The 22741-nt window shown below is 45.3% G+C and overlaps 1 protein-coding gene across 1 annotated transcript in view; it reads right to left on the bottom strand.

Annotated features, from left to right (window-relative positions):
* LOC137504658 (vomeronasal type-2 receptor 26-like) overlaps positions 1 to 22741 on the bottom strand; it is a 63457-nt gene that overhangs the window by 30610 nt on the left and 10106 nt on the right. Inside the window, exon 2 of the mRNA XM_068233242.1 lies at positions 21666 to 21907. Coding sequence (XP_068089343.1) covers positions 21666 to 21907 — 242 coding nt within the window. The remainder of the gene's footprint in view (positions 1 to 21665; positions 21908 to 22741) is intronic.

The following is a 22741-nucleotide window of genomic DNA, read 5'->3' as shown; positions in this document are numbered from 1 at the left end:
GCCCGTACGTATTTCTCCGTCCCTTTTTCCATCCTTTAACCCCCAGGGACGGAGAAATCCGTACTTTGCGCACTCCCGCCGCTGCCCGCGCTCCCGCTCCTAAACACGCCGCCCGCCGCTAGTAAACACGCCGCCGCCCGCTCGCCCGGAGATCAATGAACGGGAAAATCCATTCCCGTTCGTTGATCTTAGCCCCGCAATGATCCGCTGCTCTCCGATGGGCAGCGCGATCATTGTGAAACGATACAAACTTACCCAGCCTCCAAGTACTTCCTCCAAGCTTCCGGAAGGAAGCTTGGAGGTCGCATTAAAGCAAAAAGTTACTGTGGCCATCTTGTGGCCAAATAGTAAAACTACACCCTACACATTTTTCACATACAAATAAATTACTTTTACACAAAAAATTAACTCATTACCTCCCACACTCCCAATTTTTTTTTTTTTGTAATAAAAAAAAAATTAAAAAAATGTACAATAAAAAAAATACATAAATAGTTACCTTAGGGACTGAACTTTTTAAATATTTATGTCAGGAGGGTAAAACACTGTTACTTTATAAACTATGGGCTTGTAATTAGGGATGGACGCAAAACTGAAAAAAATGCACCTTTATTTCCAAATAAAATATTGGCGCCAAACATTGTGATAGGGACATAATTTAAATGGTTTTATAACCGGGACAAAAGGGTAAATACATTTCATGGGTTTTAATTACAGTAGCATGCATTATTTAAAAACTATAATGGCCGAAAACTGAAAAATAATTAATTTTTTTCCCACATTTTTCCTATTTCCCCATTAAAACACATTTAGAATAAAATAATTCTTGGCATAATGTCCCACCTAAAGAAAGCCTAATTGGTGGTGGAAAAAACAAGATATAGATCGTTTAATTGTGATAAGTAATGATAAAGTTATAGACGAATGAATGGAAGGAGCGCTGAAAGGTGAAAATTGCTCTGGTGGTCAGGGGGTAAACCCCCTCAGTGGTGAAGTGGTTAATGAATGGGAACGCTTTCATCTCCCCTCTAATGGGCGGCGGGAGTGAGCAAGAGTGTGCAGCAGCATGATCACACGCACGTCGCCTACATCTAATAAGAATGATCACTGTTTTTGAACAAAAATAGTGATCATTCTCCCTGCACAAGCACAGATTGTCTCCGTGACCAAGCGATCGTGTGCACACCAACGCATGTAGCAGCAGCAGTTGCGGATGTGAGGTAACCCGGATATCCAACCGTTTTTCAGCTATCCGATCCGGATTCCGGATATCTACAGAAATCCGGATAGCTATCTGCGAATATTAACGCGGATAACGCGGATATCCGCAGATATTGTGGATATCCGGATTCAAAATACTGTAACTAAGGAGATGACGTCCTGGAGCCAATCAGAGGGCTCCCAGCAGAATCCCTAGCAACCAATCACAGAGGGGAACCCTGGCCAGACCCACCTGACCTCATTTAGCCAATCAGAGGGCTCCCAGCCTAAACCCTGGCACCCAATCACAGAAAGGAACACTGGCCAGTGCCCCTGTATAATAAGGAGGGCTGCCATGATGAGACATATCGTCCTAACTTGCTGAATGCTCACTGAGAGACATGCTCCAGTGCTGCTGGCCTAGCAAGGGCTGTACACAGTTATAAACTTAAAGCTGTTCAGTGATTATCCCCTTCACTATCACTATCACTACGCTATTGTTAATTTGTTAATTAGCTTGATTGATGTCCTGGTGTGACAGTCAGAGTGTGTTCTCCAGTGCTGCTGGCCTAGCAAGGGCTGTACACAGTGATAAGCTGTTCATTGATTAACCCCTTCACTACTATCACTACACTATTGTTAAACTGTTAATTAGCTTGATTGATGTCATTGCATGACAGTCAGAGTGTGTGCTCCAGTGCTGCTGGCCTAGCAAGGGCTGTACACAGTGATAAACTGAAAGCTGTTCAGTGATTAACCCCTTCACTATCACTACACTATTGTCATTGTCACTATTATCATTAATTAGCTTGATGTCATTTGTGTGACAGTCAGAGTGTGTGCTCCAGTGCTGCTGCAGCTGCTATGTGTCTGTGTGTGTGCTGTGCACAGACCAGGCCAGCAGCTGCCTGCTGGCCAGCTATTAACCTTAGATATAGGTTAGGTTAGGGATTAGGGGATAGGATTACTGTGTTATTGAGTAGTTAGTACTGTAGTACTGCAGTCAGTGCTAGTAGTTGTTAGAGTAGTAGTACTACAGTGTTAGCTTTCTACAGAACTGCTGTGCTGTGAGCAGTGCCAGTGTGACAGTTAGTGTGCACTAGTGTCTTCTCCTCTGCTGTCTGACTGTCACTTGGCACGTGGCACGTGTCGCGTGGCACTTGCCACGTGACACGTGCCACGTGACACTTGCCAAGTGACACATGACACGTGCCAATTGCCACGTGCCACATCCGGCATGCTCCTTGCACACGTTACACCTGCTGCTGCTGCATTGCCCTGCTCCTGATGCCTGTGCAGCTCCCACCACCAGGCTAGGGTGCCATATGCCACTGATACCACCTATATTTAACCCAAAACACAATTGCTGCGTAATTTTTTGGAGGTGCCTTGGCTGAAAACTGTCATGTCCCAGTTGTGCGGTTGGATTTTGGACACAATGTAGGCTGCACGACCGCTGTCTGGAACATAGACCTAATGTTAATTGACAGCCTGTAATGGATTGCGGAGACACCGCCGCACGGTCTGGCTGTCTCCGCATTCAGACCGGAGGTTTCCACACAGCAGCATGCGTCTGGTTTGTCTGAGCCTTCTAGTGCACACAGATAGAGAGCTACGCGTGCGCACGCTGGGAGGCAGGACCTTTATGCCAGTAGAAGAGGGATCAGCTGATCAGGACGGTCAGCTGATCCCATCGCAGTGTGTGATTGGCTGAGTGGTGCTGGGCGGCGCTGTGGAGCGCTGCACTATATATACATCTTGCCTGTCAGTTGCTGGTTGTCTGCCATTGCGAATACTTACGTGTGAGCACTCAGACCAGTCAGATTTCACAGTGTGTTAGAACCAGGAGGACCTGGGAATTCACACTTAGCCAGATTACGCTTGTGTTATACTTTAGACCAGTTCCAGGGTGTTGTGACCAAGGACCTCACACCCAAGCTTAGGGATACTGAGTCATTGCTGTGTATACTTTAGACCAGTTCCAGGGTGTTGTGACCAAGGACTTCACACCCAAGCTTAGGGATACTGTGTCATTGCTGTGTTATACCTTAGACCAGTTCCAGGGTGTTGTGACCAAGGACCTCACACCCAAGCTTAGGAATACTGTGTCATTACTGTGTTATTCTCTAGACTAGTTCCCGGGTGTCGAGACCAAGGACCTCACACCCCAGGCTAGGACTCTGTTCTATATATGTTATGACTATTTGCTTTGTCGACCTCTGATTCGGTACCACTTACTGATTCGGTACCACTGCATATCTGCCTACCTGTTGCCAAACCCTGCCTGTACCCGGTTACCGAATCAGCCTTCTGTCTCTGTACCTTATCTGCCTGTGTGTTGCCGACCTGGCCTGCCCGACCCTCCAGGCTGTCACTCATCCCTTGAGTGCTCAGTCTGTCTGTACTAGCTGTGACCAAGTGTCAGTTAGCTGTTAGGACTCCTGCTCCTCAGAGAGTCCGGCCTGCTCACAGCCAGTGGCCTCTGCTCCTTGGAGCCCCCTGGCTGCAGTACAGCCAACATCTGATCACCAAGTATCACGGGTGGTCAGGTTCTCTCTATTTCCTCTCTCTCGAGAGAGAGAGGATAGTTCCTGCACAGGCGAGGACCACCTGCCCCTCAGGTGGTTCCTGGCCGAGCTGTCTGTGTCTCCCGCCTCACGGGAGATATCCTACAGTTACACCAAACACTTACACTTTATTAGGTGTCCAGAGGTTAGTCATACTTGTATTATTGGTGATTCTGCAGATCATCCATAATCAAGTATACATCTGTATTGTTGATGATTCTGCAGATCATCAATAATCAGATTCTCTCTGTGTGCTGACACCAATCGTTACAGAACGGCAGACCTGAAAAACAAAATGGACGCACTCAACAGCCGTCTTGATGCACTCACCACCTCGGTGGAGAATTTCATCAGGGTGCTGGACGGTCATCAGACCCAGATCACTGCATTGTCTGGGTCCATATAGGTCCTTCAGACGGCTGTAAATGCAGTGCGATCCTCTCCAGTTACAGACTTACGTATGTCTGTACCCGAAAGGTTTTCTGGTCATAGATCTGACTTTCAGAACTTTAAAAATCGAGTAATGTCGTATTTTGAGCTAAGACCCAATTTATCAGGAACTGAGGCACAAAGAATTACATTTATTAAGACCCTTTTGTCAGGGGATTCTCAGGGGACAGACTGTTACCACTGAAGCTTTCATAGACTCTGGTTCAGCGGCTAACTTTATAGATTACGAGTTTGCAAAAAACTTGGGGGTTCCTATACTCCCATTAGACCAACAGGTTTTGGTCACTGCAGTAGATGACTCTCCTCTGCAAAGTAGACATCCCCTGTCTCGAACCCCGAATTTGAGGTTCAGCGTTGGGGTGCTACATAAGGAGAATCTACAATTTTTGGTCCTGCGTATGGCAACCTCCACCGTCATTCTTGGCATGCCATGGTTACAACTTCACTCTACTCAGATAGATTGGGTTTAAGGTCAGCTAACGAGCTGGTCTACCCATTGTTATCATCACTGTTTAGCGAAAGTAACCGTGGGTAACACCAAGATTCAGATTAAAGGTGTGCCAAAACAATACGCAGAATTTGCTGACGTATTTTGTCCCAAATCAGCAGATAAACTCCCCCCCCCCCCCCCACCGTACCTTCGACTTTCCCATCGATTTAAGATCTGGTTGTATGCCTCCCAGGGGTCACCTCTATAATCTGTCTGAGCCTGAGAAACTTGCAATGCAGGAATACATCAGAGAAAACTTGGCTAAGGGTTTTATCCACCCCTCTCGTTCACCAGCAGGGGCAGGATTCTTTTTTGTAAAAAAAAAAGATGGAGGCCTTCGTCCCTGCATTGATTATCGAGGCTTAAACAAAATCACAGTGAAAAATCGTTATCCTTTACCCTTGATTGACGATTTATTCACTCAGGTTACCAATGCCAAGATTTTCTCAAAACTAGATTTGAGAGGTGCATACAACCTAGTTCGTATTAGGGATGGTGACGAATGGAAGACGGCCTTTAACACGCCCGACGGGCACTACGAGTATCTGGTGATGCCCTTCGGGTTGTGCAACGCTCCGGCCGTCTTCCAGGAGTTGATTAATGAGGTACTCAGGGAGGTGGTGGGGACGTTTGTCCTAGTTTATCTGGACGATATACTGATCTTCTCATCCAATCTTTCGGAACATCGAAAGCATGTTAAGTTTGTTCTAGGGAAGTTAAGACAGAATCTGCTTTACGCTAAATTAGAGAAATGCCTTTTCGAGTAACCTCTGTTGCCTTCTTGGGGTGCATTATCTCTACGTCTGGCCTCTCTATGGATCCAGGGAAGGTTTCTGCTGTCTTGGAGTGGCCTCAACCTGTGGGACTGAAGGCACTCCAGAGATTTCCGGGCTTTGCCAACTACTACAGGAGGTTTATAAAGGGGTACTCTACGGTAGTCTCGCCCCTCACCAGTCTCACCAAGAAGGGGGCTGATACTCACCACTGGTCAGCAGAGGCACATGCTGCTTTTTCTACACTGAAAAAACTGTTCTGTTCCGCACCTATATTAAGACATGTAGATGTCACCTTCCCCTTTATCGTGGAGATTGATGCTTCAGAGGTGGGGGTGGGGGCGTTATTGTCTCAGCGATCAGGCTTGCAGGGCAAACTCCATCCATGTGCCTACTTCTCTCGTAGGTTTTCACCCGCAGAGAAAAACTACGATATAGGCAATCGGGAGCTTTTAGCCATCAAATTAGTTTTTGAGGAATGGCGACATTGGCTAGAAGGTGCAGAACATACTATCACAGTTTATACAGATCATAAAAATCTGGAGTACATAGAGGGTGCTAAGAGACTTAGCCCCTGTCAGGCTCGGTGGTCCCTGTTCTTTGCAAAATTCAGATTTGTAATTACGTATACCCCTGGTAGTAAAAACATCAAGGCCGATGCCTTGTCCAGGTGTTTCGAGCCCGAGACAGTACAGCCCTCAGCCCCTGAGACCATTCTACTTTAGAAGGTAGTTCTGGCAGCCACTGAGACCTGAAAGGATTGGACAGTCACTCTGAGTCCTTACCAACAGGATGTTCCAAAGGGGAAGCCTGATGGGGTCATGTTTGTGCCACTGCCTTTCCGTCTACAACTCTTACTGCTGTTTCATTCCCACGAGAATGCTGGTCATCCCGGGGCCACCAGAACTCAGGATTTACTGGCCAGATGTGCTTGGTGGCCTACATTGGCAACAGATTGTAAGGAGTTTGTAAGAGAGTGTGCAGTGTGTGCTAGGAGTAAACCTTCTTGTCAGGCTCCTGTTGGTACTTTACAACCTTTACCAGTCCCAAGTGAACCATGGACCCATTTGTCCATGGATTTTGTGGGAGAACTCCCCAGGTCTGAGGGCAAGACAGTCATTTGGGTGGTAGTAGACAGATTGAGTAAGATGGCTCATTTTGTTCCTTTGAAAGGACTCCCCTCGGCCCAGGAATTGGCTGATCTCTTCATCCAGCACATTTTCCGGCTGCATGGCATTCCGGAAAATGTAGTGTCAGATCGGGGAGTCCAATTTGTATCTAAGTTTTGGAGAGCCTTTTGCCATCAGCTGGATATGGACCTTGCATTCTCATCAGGCTACCACCCACAGACCAATGGCCAGACCGAGAGAGTTAACCAATCCCTAGAACAATTTCTCAGATGTTATGTTGCAGATGCGCAATCCGATTGGGTAAAATTATTGCCATTCGCAGAATTTGCGCACAACAACCTGAAAAGCTCCTCTTCAGGATTTTCCCCATTCCAGGTAGTTTCGGGAAGATCACCTAAGTTTGCTCCATTGCCGGTGGCATCTACACCATTTCCGGCCCTGGAAGATTGGCAGAGGGCTTTGAAGGAGATTTGGGGAATGGTTAAGAAGAACCGGGTGAAAGCTTTCCAGACCCAGAAAAGACAGGCAGATAAAAGGCGGTCCGTAGAGTGGAAGTTCTCTCCAGGAGATTTGGTGTGGGTATCCACTCGGCATTTGGCCTTGAAGCAACTGTCACCCAAACTTGGTCCTAGATTCATAGGACCATTCCCAGTGTCCAAGAAAATTAATAATGTCACTTTCGCGATTGATCTCCCAGCCAGTATGCGAGGTGTGAGATCATTCCATGTGTCTCTATTAAAGCCAGCAGTGTACGTGGATTCCTTCCCCCCCCCCCCCCCTGTGTTGGTTGATGTCCAACCAGAATATGAGATTGAAAAGATTCTGGACTCTCGGTTAGTGCAGAATTCCGTGCAGTATCTGGTCCACTGGAAAGGATATGGTGTGGAGGAAAGAACTTGGGTGCCAGATTGTCGCATGCAAGCGGAGGAATTAAAGAAAGAATTTCATGACTCACATCCAGGGAAGCCTGGTGGGAAGTGTCCGGAGTCCACTCCTTAGGGGGGTACTGTAATGGATTGTGGAGACACCGCCACGCGGCTGTCTCCGCGTTCAGACAGGCGGTTTCCGCACAGCAGCATATGTTTGGTTTGTCTGAGCCTTCTAGTGCACACAGATGGAGAGCTACGCACGCGCACGCACGCTGGGAGGCAGGACCTTTATGCCAGTAGAAGAGGGATTAGCTGATCAGGACGGTCAGCTGATTCCAGCGCAGTGGGTTATTGGCTGAGTGGTGCTGGGCGGCGCTGTGGAGCGCTGCACTAAATATACATCTTGCCTGTCAGTTGCTGGTTGTCTGCCGTTGCGAATACTTACGTGTGAGCACTCAGACCAGTCAGATCCCACAGTGTGTTAGAACCAGGAGGACCTGGGAATTCACACTTATCCAAATTACGCTTGTGTTATACTTTAGACCAGTTCCAGGGTGTTGTGACCAAGAACCTCACACCCAAGCTTAGGGATACTGTGTCATTGCTGTGTTATACTTTAGACCAGTTTCAGGGTGTTGTGACCAAAGACTTCACACCCAAGCTTAGGGATACTGTGTCATTGCTGTGTTATACTTTAGACCAGTTCCAGGGTGTTGTGACCAAGGACCTCACACCCAAGCTTAGGGATACTGTGTCATTGCTGTGTTATACTTTAGACCAGTTCCAGGGTGTTGTGACCAAGGACCTCACACCCAAGCTTAGGAATACTGTGTCATTACTGTGTTATTCTCTAGACTAGTTCCCGGGTGTCAAGACCAAGGACCTCACACCCCAGGCTAGGACTCTGTTCTATATATGTTATGACTATTTGCTTTGTCGACCTCTCTCTTGCTTACTGATTCGGTACCACTGCATATCTGCCTACCTGTTGCCAAACCCTGCCTGTACCTGGTTACCGAATCAGCCTTCTGTCTCTGTACCTTATCTGCCCGTGTGTTGCCGACCTGGCCTGCCCGACCCTCCAGGCTGTCACTCATCCCTTGAGTGCTCAGTCTGTCTGTACTAGCTGTGACCAAGTGTCAGTTAGCTGTTAGGACTCCTGCTCCTCAGAGAGTCCGGCCTGCTGACAGCCAGTGGCCTCTGCTCCTTGGAGCCCCCTGGCTGCAATACAGCCAAGAACTGATCACCAAGTATCATGGGTGGTCAGGCTCTCTCTATTTCCTCTTTCGAGAGAGAGGATAGTTCCTGCACAGGCGAGGACCACCTGCCCCTCAGGTGGTTCCTGGCTGAGCTGTCTGTGTCTCCCGCCTCACGGGAGATATCCTACAGTTACACCAAACACTTACACTTTATTAGGTGTCCAGAGGTTAGTCATACTTGTATTATTGGTGATTCTGCAGATCATCCAAAATCGAGTATACATCTGTATTGTTGATGATTCTGCAGATCATCAATAATCAGATTCTCTCTGTGTGCTGACACCAATTGTTACACAGCCATTTTTTTTTGGGGGGGGGGGATTTTAAGTCCCACATCATCAATTAGTGTTCCCCTTTAAAAAATAATGATGCTACATGCCTCATATACCCTAAAAAAAGTTTTTAAAGCAATTTAAAGGGCACTTACATTTTTTTCTATCCGGTTATCCAAATTTTTTCGAATACTAGTGTCAGAATTCTAGCGGTTTTATTTATGCAGGAAAAGCTGTCATATGTATAGGTTTTAAGTTTTAATGTTCTATGCAAAAGTCATTGTAAACTGTTAAGTTAGAGTACTTTATATTGCTCTGTGACATCTCAGCATATCCCAGGCTGTAAACCTTATAAGATTATTTTAACTTGCAAGCTGGAAGATTGTTGACGTACTGGTTACAAGAAGCTAAAACATTCTTTGTTTATGTCAAGGGTAGACTGCGCAGTATGTGTAAGACAGAATGCTAGTTTAAAAGTCACATTAATATATATATATATATATATATATATATATATATATATATATATATATATATATATATATATATATATATATATATATATATATATATATATATATATATATATATATATATATATATATATATATATACACATTTGTTCAATTATTACATATACATATTATTGATCTAAATATTAATAATCAATACAGTCCTTCTAAAGAGAGAAAAAAATATTGTTAAACCCTATATAATATAATTTAAATACTTTGAAATACAGTTAAAAAGCTGGATTCTGCAGTGAAAGTTTCAAAATACATTAGCTGTTTTCCACAAAGTTGTTTAGACTATGATTGTTCTTTGGAATGTCAATAGAAGTTCCATGGGTTTTGTATTTTCCCGTATTTAGGACAAATTATGCCACCTGGCTTATAATTAATATTATTAATACTGCTTGTTATTTATGATGAGATAGTGACATCTGTCGGTGGAATTATAACATTTATTTGTTCATAAAGAGAGGCAAATATATAGAACATGATTTTATATTATTAAGTTCTAATATGCAACTATATATTATATGAATTGTTTTAAGAAGAATTATATAATAAGCTTTATATTCAAATGAGTATATTAGAAGCCCTGTATGCTTCATTAAGCCTGAAGGCTCTTACAGGTCCGTGTACAGTGTTATAGTGTCAACCTGACCTGGGAAAGTATAGACACATTACAACCTGAACCTAATTAGCAGAAGGACATCTTATCAGAAATGCGTCATAAATGACATTGTTTAGTCTCAATGTCTTGGGAAAAAGGTCAACCAGCAGACAAGATGGCTGGTGACGTCCATTTTTAATCAACTGCGTCAGAAATGACCTAATCAGAATTTATAAACAATAATACTATGATTTAGGTATTCAAAACATGATAAAGCATTGATGCACGGAAGCTTTAGCCAATCAGAACCTGGGATTCAGGGAAATTCTAGATTAGGCAGCCATATTGCATCCTATCCCTATAAAAGTAGGAGCTGAAAGCTCATAGTTTGCAGAAGCCCAACAATCTCCTGAGAAGACACATGAGGCAGAAGGCTACCTTCCCACAAGTGGTTCTATATGCTGAAGAGATGACAGAGAAGGGGTAATATGCTTAATATTCTGGTGATTTACTTTATTAATTTTTCAGCATTAAGTTCTGTTAAGATGTTAGTAAGAAGTTTTTTTAGAAGTTATTTTTGTTGTTATTTCTTTAAGAAGATTACTACAAGTTTTACACAGCTACTATATACACAGCTATTGATACCGATGAGACTACTTTTGATCTTATTCTACATAACACAACTGTTATATTCTTTTTTGAATGTACTTAGAAGATTGATGATCACTTGGCTATAAAGCCTTGATAAGATGGAATACTGTTAGAAGGAAACACTACTTGGAACTGTTCATATTTTATGTATATGCTGTATGATAAGCAAATACAATTTTTTATATAAAATCATATACTGAGTGCTCTGATTCATTTCAAGGTACACCATCAATCTATAATTACTGTTATAGAGGGTTCAGACCCCACTATGCCGGATTTATATGATAGCAACGCTTTAAGGGCTGGTCCTTTACTGAGTTAGCAATCATGAAAAAGGCAAGAAGCGCTCAGGTTTTTGACACTAGGGTCGGATATCCGATTCGGATTGGAAATTTTTGAAATCAGATATCCAACCCGGATCGAATATCTGGGTATTCGGATCCGAATCGGATCCGGATTTTGAAAAGGGGTATCCGAGCAGCACTGATCACCGCTAGTGATGGGCCGAACATCAAATTTTGGGTTCGCAAATTTCAACTGCAAATCTCCACAAAAATTCACGAATCTGGCGAATCTGCAAATCTCCATAGACTTCAATGAACAGTAGAATTTAAAACCTACAGACCATTTCTGGCCACAAAAGTGATGGAAAATGTGTTTCAAGGGGCCTGACACCTGGACTGTGGCATGCCGGAGGGAGATCATGGCACAGAGTCATGTTTCAATTGCTAAAGGGTAGAAATCACATTACATTCCTAAATTGGTGGAATAAAGTGCTTTAAACATCCGGTGTGTGTACATGTTGATCAGGTAGTGTAAGGGTTACGCCTGCTTCACACTGACAGACGAAACGCCGCGTTTAACGCACCGCAGTCCGCAAACAACTGCAAAAACTTTCAGTGATTACATCAGGTGAGCATATCTTTGTTTTTACTAGTTGACACCTCCAGGACATAAATGTTGGTCCTCTCAGTGGCAATCTTTGTGTAGTGGTTGCGTAGTGGCCGCCGTGCTTGTGCGCACAATCGTGGGAGTGCAGGCGATCACAGTTTTCCAGCCTCTATGCTCAGGCTGAGGTAGTTCACTGACAGTTAAGAAACCAAAAAAAACACTGATTCTGCACTGAGGCCCTATACAGGGGGCAGTAGTAGTGCTAGATGCCAGCAGTAGTACTAGATGCCAGCAGTTGTGGTGAAGGATTATTGGGTTAAGGTTGGTGCAATACTAGGACCAGCAGACCTGTCCCCTACACTGAAAGAGGGAAAAATGAGGAGGAAAGAGGGACAGAGGGACAGGGCTCTCAAAGAGGGACTGTCCCTCCTAAAGAGGGACAGTTGGGAGCTATGGTGTAGTCCCCTCCCAAGTATTGATAGCTAAATGTACCCCCAGTGTTCTGTAGCCCCCTACCCAGTTAGCTAGATGTATCCCCAGTGATCTGTAGACCCCCACCCAGGTTAGGCAGCTAGATGTGCCCCCAGCGTTCTGGAGCCCCCCTTCCAGGTTAGGCAGCTAGATGTGCCCCCGGCATACTGTAGCCCCCCACCCAGGTTAGGCAACTAGATGTGCCCCCAGCGTTCTGTAGCCCCCTCCCAGGTTAGGTAGCTAGATGTGTCCCCAGTGTTCTGTAGCCCCCCACCCAGGTTAGGCAGCTAGATGTGCCCCCAGCGTTCTGGAGCCCCCCTCCCAGGTTAGGCAGCTAGATGTGCCCCCAGCATTCTGTTGCCCCCTCTCAGGTTAGGCAGCTAGATGTGCCCCTGGCATACTGTAGCCCCCCACCCAGGTTAGGCAACTAGATGTGCCCCCAGCGTTCTGTAGCCCCCTCCCAGGTTAGGTAGCTAGATGTGCCCCCTGCGTTCTGTAGCCCCCTCCCAGGTTAGGTAGCTAGATGTGCCCCCAGCGTTCTGTAGCCCCCTCTCAGGTTAGGCAGCTAGATGTGCCCCCTGCGTTCTGTAGCCCCCCTCCCAGGTTAGGTAGCTAGATGTGCCCCCAGTGTTCTGTAGCCCCCCTCAGGTTAGGCAGCTAGATGTGCCCCAGCGTTCTGTAGCCCCCCCACCCAGGTTAGGCAACTAGATGTGCTCCCAGCATTCTGTAGCCCCCCTCCCAGGTTAGGCAGCTAGATGTGCCCCCTGCATTGTGTAGCCCTCCTCCCAGGCTAGGCAGCTAGATGTGCCCCCACCGTTCTGTAACCCTCCTCCCAGGTTAGGTAGCTAGAATTGCCCCCTGCATTGTGTAGCCCCCCTCCCAGGCTAGGCAGCTAGATGTGCCCCCACCGTTCTGTAACCCCCCTCCCAGGTTAGGCAGCTAGATGTGCCCCCAGCGTTCTGTAGCCCCCCACCCAGGTTAGGCAGCTAGATGTGCCCCCAGCGTTCTGGAGCCCCCCTCCCAGGTTAGGTAGCTAGATGTGCCCCCTGCATTGTGTAGCCCCCCTCTCAGGTTAGGCAGCTAGATGTGCCCCCTGCATTGTGCAGACCCCCTCTCAGGTTAGGTAGCTAGATGTCTCCCCAGTGTTCTGTAGCCCCCCTCTCAGGTTAGGCAGCTAGATGTGCCCCCTGTGTTCTGTAGCCCCCCCCCCCCCCCCCACCCAGGTTAGGCAACTAGATGTTCCCCCACCGTTCTGTAGCCCCCCTCCCAGGTTAGGCAGCTAGATGTGCCCCCTGTGTTCTGTAGCCCCCCACCCAGGTTAGGCAACTAGATGTTCCCCCACCATTCTGTAGCCCCCCTCCCAGGTTAGGCAGCTAGATGTGCCCCCAGCGTTCTGTAGCCCCCCACCCAGGTTAGGCAACTAGATGTGCTCCCAGCGTTCTGTAGCCCCCTCCCAGGTTAGGTATCTAGATGTGCCCCCCCTGTCAGCCTTATCACTGCGGGTCTGTCATCTTCTATTTACTTTCAGTTGAGCAGCATGCAGCAGAGAGTTTTTTAGTATCAGCTGTTCAGAGGAAGCACAACTGATGTTGTAATGAGAACAGCGCCACCTACTGACACTCTGATACATGCTGCTCTGCTGGAAGAAAAAAAAAAGAGAGAGAGAAGAGGCTAGACCCGCGGCCCAGCACAAAACAGCCTACAGACCAGCAGTGGGCCGCGAACCGGGGGTTGGGGACCCCTGCCTACAGCACTGAGGATTTACACAGGGGCCAGTGGATACTAGATGCCAGTAATTGTGTGAAGCATTACTAAGTTATGGTCGGTGCACTACTAGGACCAGCAGACCTGTCTCCCACAACACTGAGGTTTTACACAGGGGCCAGTGGATACTAGATGCCAGTAGTAGTGTGAAGGTGGGTTGTGGTCGGTGTACTACTAGGACCAGCAGACCTGTCTCCAACAGCTAACTTTTGCACTGGCCTCAGAAGAGCAATACAATAGCAAGAAAAATTATGAATCAGCCCTAAGAAGGGCTTAGCTGGTAGCAGCATGAAGCTGAACTGAGGACACAGAGCAGAGACTTAGCTAATGCTTTCCCTATGTGCAGCAGCTCTCTCCCTAACACTGCAGTCACAGAATGAATCCAATATGACTGCTGTCCTGGCGTATTTACAGGGAGATGGTGGGTTCAAGAGGGGGTGCTAGCTGATTGGCTACCATGTGTCTGCTGACTGTGAGGTAAGGGGTCAAAGTGTAGCTCAATGATGATGTATAGGGTGCGAACCAAATCCACCATGTATTCGCCTGAGGTGGTGAATGCAAATACGCAATTTTCGCAGTGAATGATTCACTTGGTGAATACTTTGCCCATCTCTAACCACTGCCAAGTTTTATGGCCTACTATGCTGCCACCAGTTCCTCCTCCTGCTTCTATCATAATTTTAATTATTATTTGCTGTGTTACCACCGCCAGATTCCACAGCACACATTTTGCTGCCACCAATTACTCTTTCTGCACCTGTCATAATTTGTGGTTATTATTATTTACTCTGGTACCATCGCCAGGTTCCACAAGATACTTTGCTAATAGCAACTCCTTCTGCTGTTGCTGCTGTGCTGACATAATTATTGCAGGGGTGCTACTACCACCAGGTTCCACAACCTACTCTGCTACAACCAATTGTGTTCAAGAAACAGGTGTGCTCATGGCAACCTTACATGCCAAAAGGAAGAAGAAGAAGACAATGTGTTCAAGATACAGGTGCACACCTTACATGTCAAAGACAAGTGAAAAAGAAGAAGTAGAAGAAGAAGACATTAGAACGCTTATGCCAACCTTACGTGAGAAAAAGAACAGGAAGAAGCAGAAGAAAAAGGAGAAGAAGAAATAGAAGAAGAAGAAGTAGAGTTCAAGAAACAAGTGAGTTTATGCTAACCTTACTTGCCAAAGAGAAGAAGAAGAGGAAGAAGAAGAAGTAGAGTTGAAGAAACAAGTGCGCTCATGCCAACCTTACTTGCCAAAGCGAAGAAGAAGAGGAAGAGGAAGGAGAAGAAGATCAAAAAGGAGAAGATGGAGTTGGAGAAAAAGATGAAGAAGGAGAAGATGGAGTTGGAGAAGAAGAATAAAAAAAAAAAAAACGGTTCGCTTATGCCAATTTTTTTTCCATATATGCATATTGGTATGCATGTATAAATGAATGTATGTGGCTATACACAGATATATACTAATATTATACTAATATTATGAATCATTAAGTAATTGTCATTAACCACTTCCCGACCGCCTAACGCACAGAGGCGGCCGGGAAGTGGATCCCGCAAGGACCAGCTCATGCCCAAAGGCGGCGGTCCTTGTAGGGGCATGGGCGGAGCGATCGCGTCATCTGTGACTCGATCCTCCGCCGGCGCCTGTCTCCGCTCACCCGCCGCAACATCCCGCCGGCCATACTGAAGCGCCGGCGGGATGTTAACCCGACGATCGCCGCATACAAAGTGTATAATACACTTTGTAATGTTTACAAAGTGTATTATACAGGCTGCCTCCTGCCCTGGTGGTCCCAGTGTCCGAGGGACCACCAGGGCAGGCTGCAGCCACCCTAGTCTGCACCCAAGCACACTAATCTCCCCCCCCCCTGCCCCCTGATCGCCCACAGCACCCCTCAGACCCCCCCCCTGCCCACCCCCCAGACCCCTGTTTACCCCCTAATCACCCATCAATCACTCCCTGTCACTATCTGTCAACGCTATTTTTTTTAACCCTAAACTGCCCCCTGGGGACTCCTGATCACCCCCCCCACCCCTCAGATTCTCCCCAGACCCCCCCCCCCCCTTGTGTACTGTATACCTCTATCCCCCTGATCACCTGTCAATCACCTGTCAATCACCCATCAATCACCTATCAATCACCCCCTGTCACTGCCACCCATCAATCAGCCCCTAACCTGCCCCTTGCGGGCAATCTGATCACCCACCCACACCAATAGATCGCCCGCAGATCTGACGTCAGATCACCTCCCAAGTGCAGTGTTTACATCTGTTCTCTACCCTAAACACCCACTAATTACCCATCAATCACCCCCTATCACCACCTGTCACTGTTACCCATCAGATCAGACCCTAATCTGCCCCTTGCGGGCACCCAATCACCCGTCTACACGCTCAGATTGCCCTCAGACCCCCCCCTTATCAATTCGCCAGTACATTAGTTACATCTGTTCTTCCCTGTAATAACCCACTGATCACCTGTCAATCACCTGTCAATCACCCATCAATCACCCCCTGTCACTGCCACCCATCAATCACCCCTTGGCACTGCCACCCATCAATCACCCCCTGGCACTGCCACCCATCAATCAGCCCCTAACCTGCCCCTTGCGGGCAATCTGATCACCCACCCACACCAATAGATCGCCCGCAGATCCGACATCAGATCACCTCCCAAGTGCAGTGTTTACATCTGTTCTCTACCCTAAACACCCACTAATTTACCCATCAATCACCCCCTATCACCACCTGTCACTGTTACCCATCAGATCAGACCCTAATCTGCCCCTTGCGGGCACCCAATCACCCGCCTACACGCTCAGATTGCCCTCAGACCCCCCCTTATCAATTCGCCAGTGCATTAGTTACATCTGTTCTTCCCTGTAATAACCCACTGATCGCCTGTCAATCACCTGTCAATCACCCATCAATCACCCCCTGTCACTGCCACCCATCAATCACCCCCTGGCACTGCCACCCATCAATCTCCCCCTGTCACTGCCACCCATCAATCAGCCCCTAACCTGCCCCTTGCGGGCAATCTGAACACCCACCCACACCAATAGATCGCCCGCAGATCCGACGTCAGATCAACTCCCAAGTGCATTGTTTACATCTGTTCTCTCCTCCAAACACCCACTAATTACCCATCAATCACCCCCTGTCACTGCTATCCATCAGATTAGACCCCTATCTGCCCCTAGGGCACTCAATCACCCGCCCACACCCTCAGAACCCAGCCCTGATCACCTCGCCAGTGCATTGCTTGCATCTATTCCCCCCTCTAATCACACCTTGAGACACCAATCAATCACCTCCTGTCACCCCCTAGCACACCTACCCATCAGATCAGGCCCTAGTTTGCCCCGAGTGGGCTCCTGATCACTCGGCCAAACCCTCAGATCCCCCTCAGACCCCCGTCCGATCACCTCCCCAGTGCATTGATTGCATCTATTTTCCCCTCTAACCACCCCCTGAGACACCCATCAATCACCTCCTGTCACCCCTCTAGCACTCCTATCCATCAGATCAGGCCCAATACAACCTGTCATCTAAAAGGCCACCCTGCCTATGACCGGTTCCACAAAATTTTCCCCCTCATACACCACCTGTCATCAAAATTTGCAGATGCTTATACCCCTGAACAGTCATTTTGAGACATTTGGTTTCCAGACTACTCACGGTTTTGGGCCCGTAAAATGCCAGGGCGGTATAGGAACCCCACAAGTGACCCCATTTTAGAAAAAAGACACCCCAAGGTATTCTGTTAGGTGTATGATGAGTTCATAGAAGATTTTATTTTTTGTCAAAAGTTAGCGGAAATTGATTTTTATTGTTTTTTTTTCACAAAGTGTCATTTTTCACTAACTTGTGACAAAAAATAAAATCTTCTATGAACTCGCCATACACCTAACGGAATACCTTGGGGTGTCTTCTTTCTAAAATGGGGTCACTTGTGGGGTTCCTATACTGCCCTGGCATTTTAGGGGCCCTAAACCGTGAGGAGTAGTCTAGAAAACAAATGCCTCAAAATGACCAGTGAATAGGACGTTAGGCCCCTTAGCGCACCTAGGCTGCAAAAAAGTGTCACACATGTGGTACCACCGTACTCAGGAGAAGTAGTATAATGTGTTTTGGGGTGTATTTTTACACATACCCATGCTGGGTGGGAGAAATCTCTCTGTAAATGGACAATTGTGTGTAAAAAAATCAAACAATTGTCATTTACAGAGATATTTCTCCCACCCAGCATGGGTATGTGTAAAAATACACCCCAAAACACATTATACTACTTCTCCTGAGTACGGCGGTACCACACGTGTGGCACTTTTTTACACCCTAAGTACGCTAAGGGGCCCAAAGTCCAATGAGTACCTTTAGGATTTCACAGGTCACTTTGCGACATTTGGTTTCAAGACTACTCCTCACGGTTTAGGGCCCCTAAAATGCCAGGGCAGTATAGGAACCCCACAAATGACCCCATTCTAGAAAGAAGACACCCAAAGGTATTCCGTTAGGAGTATGGTGAGTCCATAGAAGATTTTATTTTTTGTCACAAGTTAGCGGAAAATGACACTTTGTGAAAAAAAACAATTAAAATAAATTTCTAACTACTAATCACTAACTTGTGACAAAAAAATAAAAACTTCTATGAACTTACCATACTGCTAATGGAATACCTTTGGGTGTCTTCTTTCTAAAATGGGGTCATTAGTGGGGTTCCTATACTGCCCTGGGATTTTAGGGGCTCTAAACCGTGAGGAGTAGTCTTGAAACAAAAATGACCTGTGAAATCCTAAAGGTACTCATTGGACTTTGGGCCCCTTAGCGCAGTTAGTGTGCAAAAAAGTGCCACACATGTGGTATCGCCATACTCGGGAGAAGTAGTATAATGTGTTTTGGGGTGTATTTTTTACACAAACCCATGCTGGGTGGGAGAAATACCTCTGTAAATGACAATCTTTTGATTTTTTTACACACAATTGTCCATTTACAGAGTTATTTCTCCCACCCAGCACGGGTATGTTTAAAAATACACCCCAAAACACATTGTACTACTTCTCCCGAGTACGGCGATACCACATGTGTGGCACTTTTTTGCAGCCTAACTGCGCTAAGGGGCCCAAAGTCCAATGAGTACCTTTAGGATTTCACAGGTCATTTTGAGAAATTTTGTTTCAAGACTACTCCTCACGGTTTAGGGCCCCTAAAATGCCAGGACAGTATAGGAACCCCACAAATGACTCCATTTTAGAAAGAAGACACCCCAAGGTATTCTGTTAGTAGTACGGTGAGTTCATAGAAGATTTTATTTTTTGTCACAAGTTAGCGGAAATGGATTTTTATTGTTTTTTTTCACAAAGTGTCATTTTTCGCTAACTTGTGACAAAAAATAAAATCTTCTATGAACTCACTGTACTACTAACGGAATACCTTGGGGTGTCTTCTTTCTAAAATGGGGTCATTTGTAGGGTTCCTATACTGTCCTGGCATTTTAGGGGCCCTAAACCGTGAGGAGTAGTCTTGAAACGAAATTTCTCAAAATGACCTGTGAAATCCTAAAGGTACTCATTGGACTTTGGGCCCCTTAGCGCAGTTAGGCTGCAAAAAAGTGCCACACATGTGGTATCGCCGTACTCAGGAGAAGTAGTATAATGTGTTTTGGGGTGTATTTTTACCCATACCCATGCTGAGTGGGAGAAAGATCTCTGTAAATAGACAATTGTGTGTTAAAAAAATTAAAAAATTGTCATTTACAGAGATATTTCTCCCACCCAGCATCAGTATGTGTAAAAATACACCCCAAAACACATTATACTACTTCTACTGAGTACGGCAATACCACATGTGTGGCACTTTTTTGCAGCCTAACTGCGCTAAGGGGCCCAAAGTCCAATGAGCACCTTTAGGCTTTACAGGGGTGCTTACAAATTAGCACCCCCCAAAATGCGAGGACAGTAAACACACCCCACAAATGACCCCATTTTGGAAAGTAGACACTTCAAGGTATTCAGAGAGGGGCATGGTGAGTCCGTGGCAGATTTCATTTTTTTTCCCAAGTTAGAAGAAATGGAAACTTTTTTTTTTTTTTTTTGTCACAAAGTGTCATTTTCCGCTTACTTGTGACAAAAAATAATATCTTCTATGAACTCACTATGCCTCTCAGTGAATACTTTGGGATGTCTTCTTTCCAAAATGGGGTCATTTGGGGGGTATTTATACTATCCTGGAATTCTAGCCCCTCATGAAACATGACAGGGGGTCAGAAAAGTCATAGATGCTTGAAAATGGGAAAATTCACTTTTTGCTCCATAGTTTGTAAACGCTATAACTTTTACCCAAACCAATAAATATACACTGAATGGGTTATTTTTTTTATCAAAAACATGTTTGTCCACATTTTTCGTGCTGCATGTGTACAGAAATTTTACTTTATTTGAAAAATGTCAGCACAGAAAGTAAAAAAAAATCATTTTTTTTGACAAAATTCATGTCTTTTTTGATGAATATAATAAAAAGTAAAAATCGCAGCAGCAATCAAATAGCACCAAAAGAAAGCTTTATTAGTGACAAGAAAAGGAGCCAAAATTCATTTAGGTGGTAGGTTGTATGAGCGAGCAATAAACCGTGAAAGCTGCAGTGGTCTGAATGGAAAAAAAGTGCCTGGTCCTTAAGGGGGGTAAAGCCCACGGTCCTCAAGTGGTTAAAGTGAATGTTTACCGTTTTTAAAAACAAAAAGTCAGATACTCACCTAAGGAGAGGGAAGGCTCGGTCCTAATGAGCCTTCCCTCTCCTCTCCCGGTGCCCGGTCCCGCGCAGGATCCCCCGTGGCAGTATTCGACCAGTTCGGTCAAATACTGCCACTTCCGCATGCCTTCGGGAGCTTTCGGAAGGCTTCGGGAGCACTCTGGCTCCCGATGACGCGGCCGCTCCATACTACGCATGCGCGAGCGCCCTCTATGACGTGCTCGCGCATACGTAGTATGGAGCGGCCCGTCTTCGGAAGCCCGAGTGCTCCCGAAGACCTCCGAAGTCCCTGCGGCGGCGGACGCGAACGGAGGAGCCAGCGCAGCATCGAGGGCACCGGGAGAGGAGAGGGAAGGCTCATTAGGACCGAGCCTTTCTTCTCCTTAGGTGAGTATCTGACTTTTTGTTTTTAGAAACGGTACCCATTGGCTTTAAGTAATGGTCTGTTAGGGTTAGAAAAAGTGGAGGAGCCAACACCAGCGGAATACATACTCGGGCAATGCCGGGCCATCAGCTAGTGTATGTATATGTATATATATATATATATATATATATATATATATATATATATATATATATATATGTATATATATGTATATATATATATATATATGTATATATATGTATATATATATATATATGTATATATATATATGTATATATATGTATATATATATATATATGTATATATATATATATATATATATATATATATATATATATATATATATATATATATATATGAAACAGTGCCCAATGCAAGCAAATTTCAAGTCGAAATTCCACCTGTAATTACGCATCATAATCATAATCGGAAGTCCAATCTGATTCAAAACTTAATTACAACTCGAACCGTAATTACAGAAAATTTACAACAAAGTTACTCAAAGTTGAAATTAGCCATTACGACGAGCACCACCGTAAAGTTTCTGAAAAGATAAAAGTCTTTGAAAAAAAGCACTTTGAGATTTTCAGCTGTAGGATAATTCTGCTATAGCAGTATTATTACCTGTGGATATCTGTAGATCCCGGTTACTCCAGCTATAGAGAGTGATGGTGAAGACTCCAAGTGTCCAATGAAAGCCACCACTTTGCTCTTCTGGTTACAGCTGTAATTTGGCACGGCCTCCTCCACCCCAGATAATATACTCAGAGCACTCTGTACAGCTTTATCTTCTAACATGCAGGCATCATATATCATATATCCCAGCGTGGTGTTAGGTAGGAGGTCAGATCTTCTATTTATTTCTTCTACAGCAAACATGAAGGCCAGGAGATGCCGAAGATATTGAACATTTGGCCTAAAAGTAATAACATTTGTATCTCAAACCTCACTTTTGTTTTCACGTTTTGCATCTATTTGGCACAAATGTTTTCATAATAGAAATCAGGGTTTATGAATATAAATAATCTTTTGTAGGGATAGTCAGAAAACACAATGGAATTCTGAACTCCGCCTAGGAATTTCCTTAGAAATTTTGTAGAATTTTGCAGAATTCCATTATTTACAATAAAGTCAATACTGCAAAGTCAATACTGCAAAGTCAAATACATGCTGTCGTGATCAAGTAAAAAAAAAAATCTTCAAAAAGACCTTGAAGTTTTTGAGAAAGTCAATTTTCAAAACTTTAAAGTTATATACTGCAGTGGGGATCCATAGCCTGAACTATACCAGCCCACATAGTCCATGATGTGTGAGGGGCTCTGGAAGAGAGGGGCAGCAAAGCTTCCCCCTCTACCCAAAAACCCTTATCCATACCATGGACAAGGGGCAGCTACCTATGCCTGTGGCTGAAGGTCCCTGGGGGTTCATGGTTCATGGCGACATCTAAGGTCCTTTTTTACAGCGGGATTCCAGATGCTCACCCCTTCTCCAGCTGAAATAGGTATAGGGATACTAATGTACCCCTACCCATTTCCACAAATTATATATATGCTATTTTTTTAATTATAAAACCACAATACAAAACTTATTTTAATATTCTTAAAGCACTTCCGAGGTGAAAATAAAGTGCTGAAATAAAGATTTGTATCTATGATCCTTCTCCTAAAAATGACTTTTTTTAGATATCTCATAGATTAATT

Source organism: Hyperolius riggenbachi, chromosome 4 (assembly GCF_040937935.1).
Source record: "Hyperolius riggenbachi isolate aHypRig1 chromosome 4, aHypRig1.pri, whole genome shotgun sequence".
NCBI classification, from domain to species: Eukaryota; Metazoa; Chordata; class Amphibia; order Anura; family Hyperoliidae; genus Hyperolius; species Hyperolius riggenbachi.
This window is presented reverse-complemented; position numbering and strand designations above follow the sequence as displayed.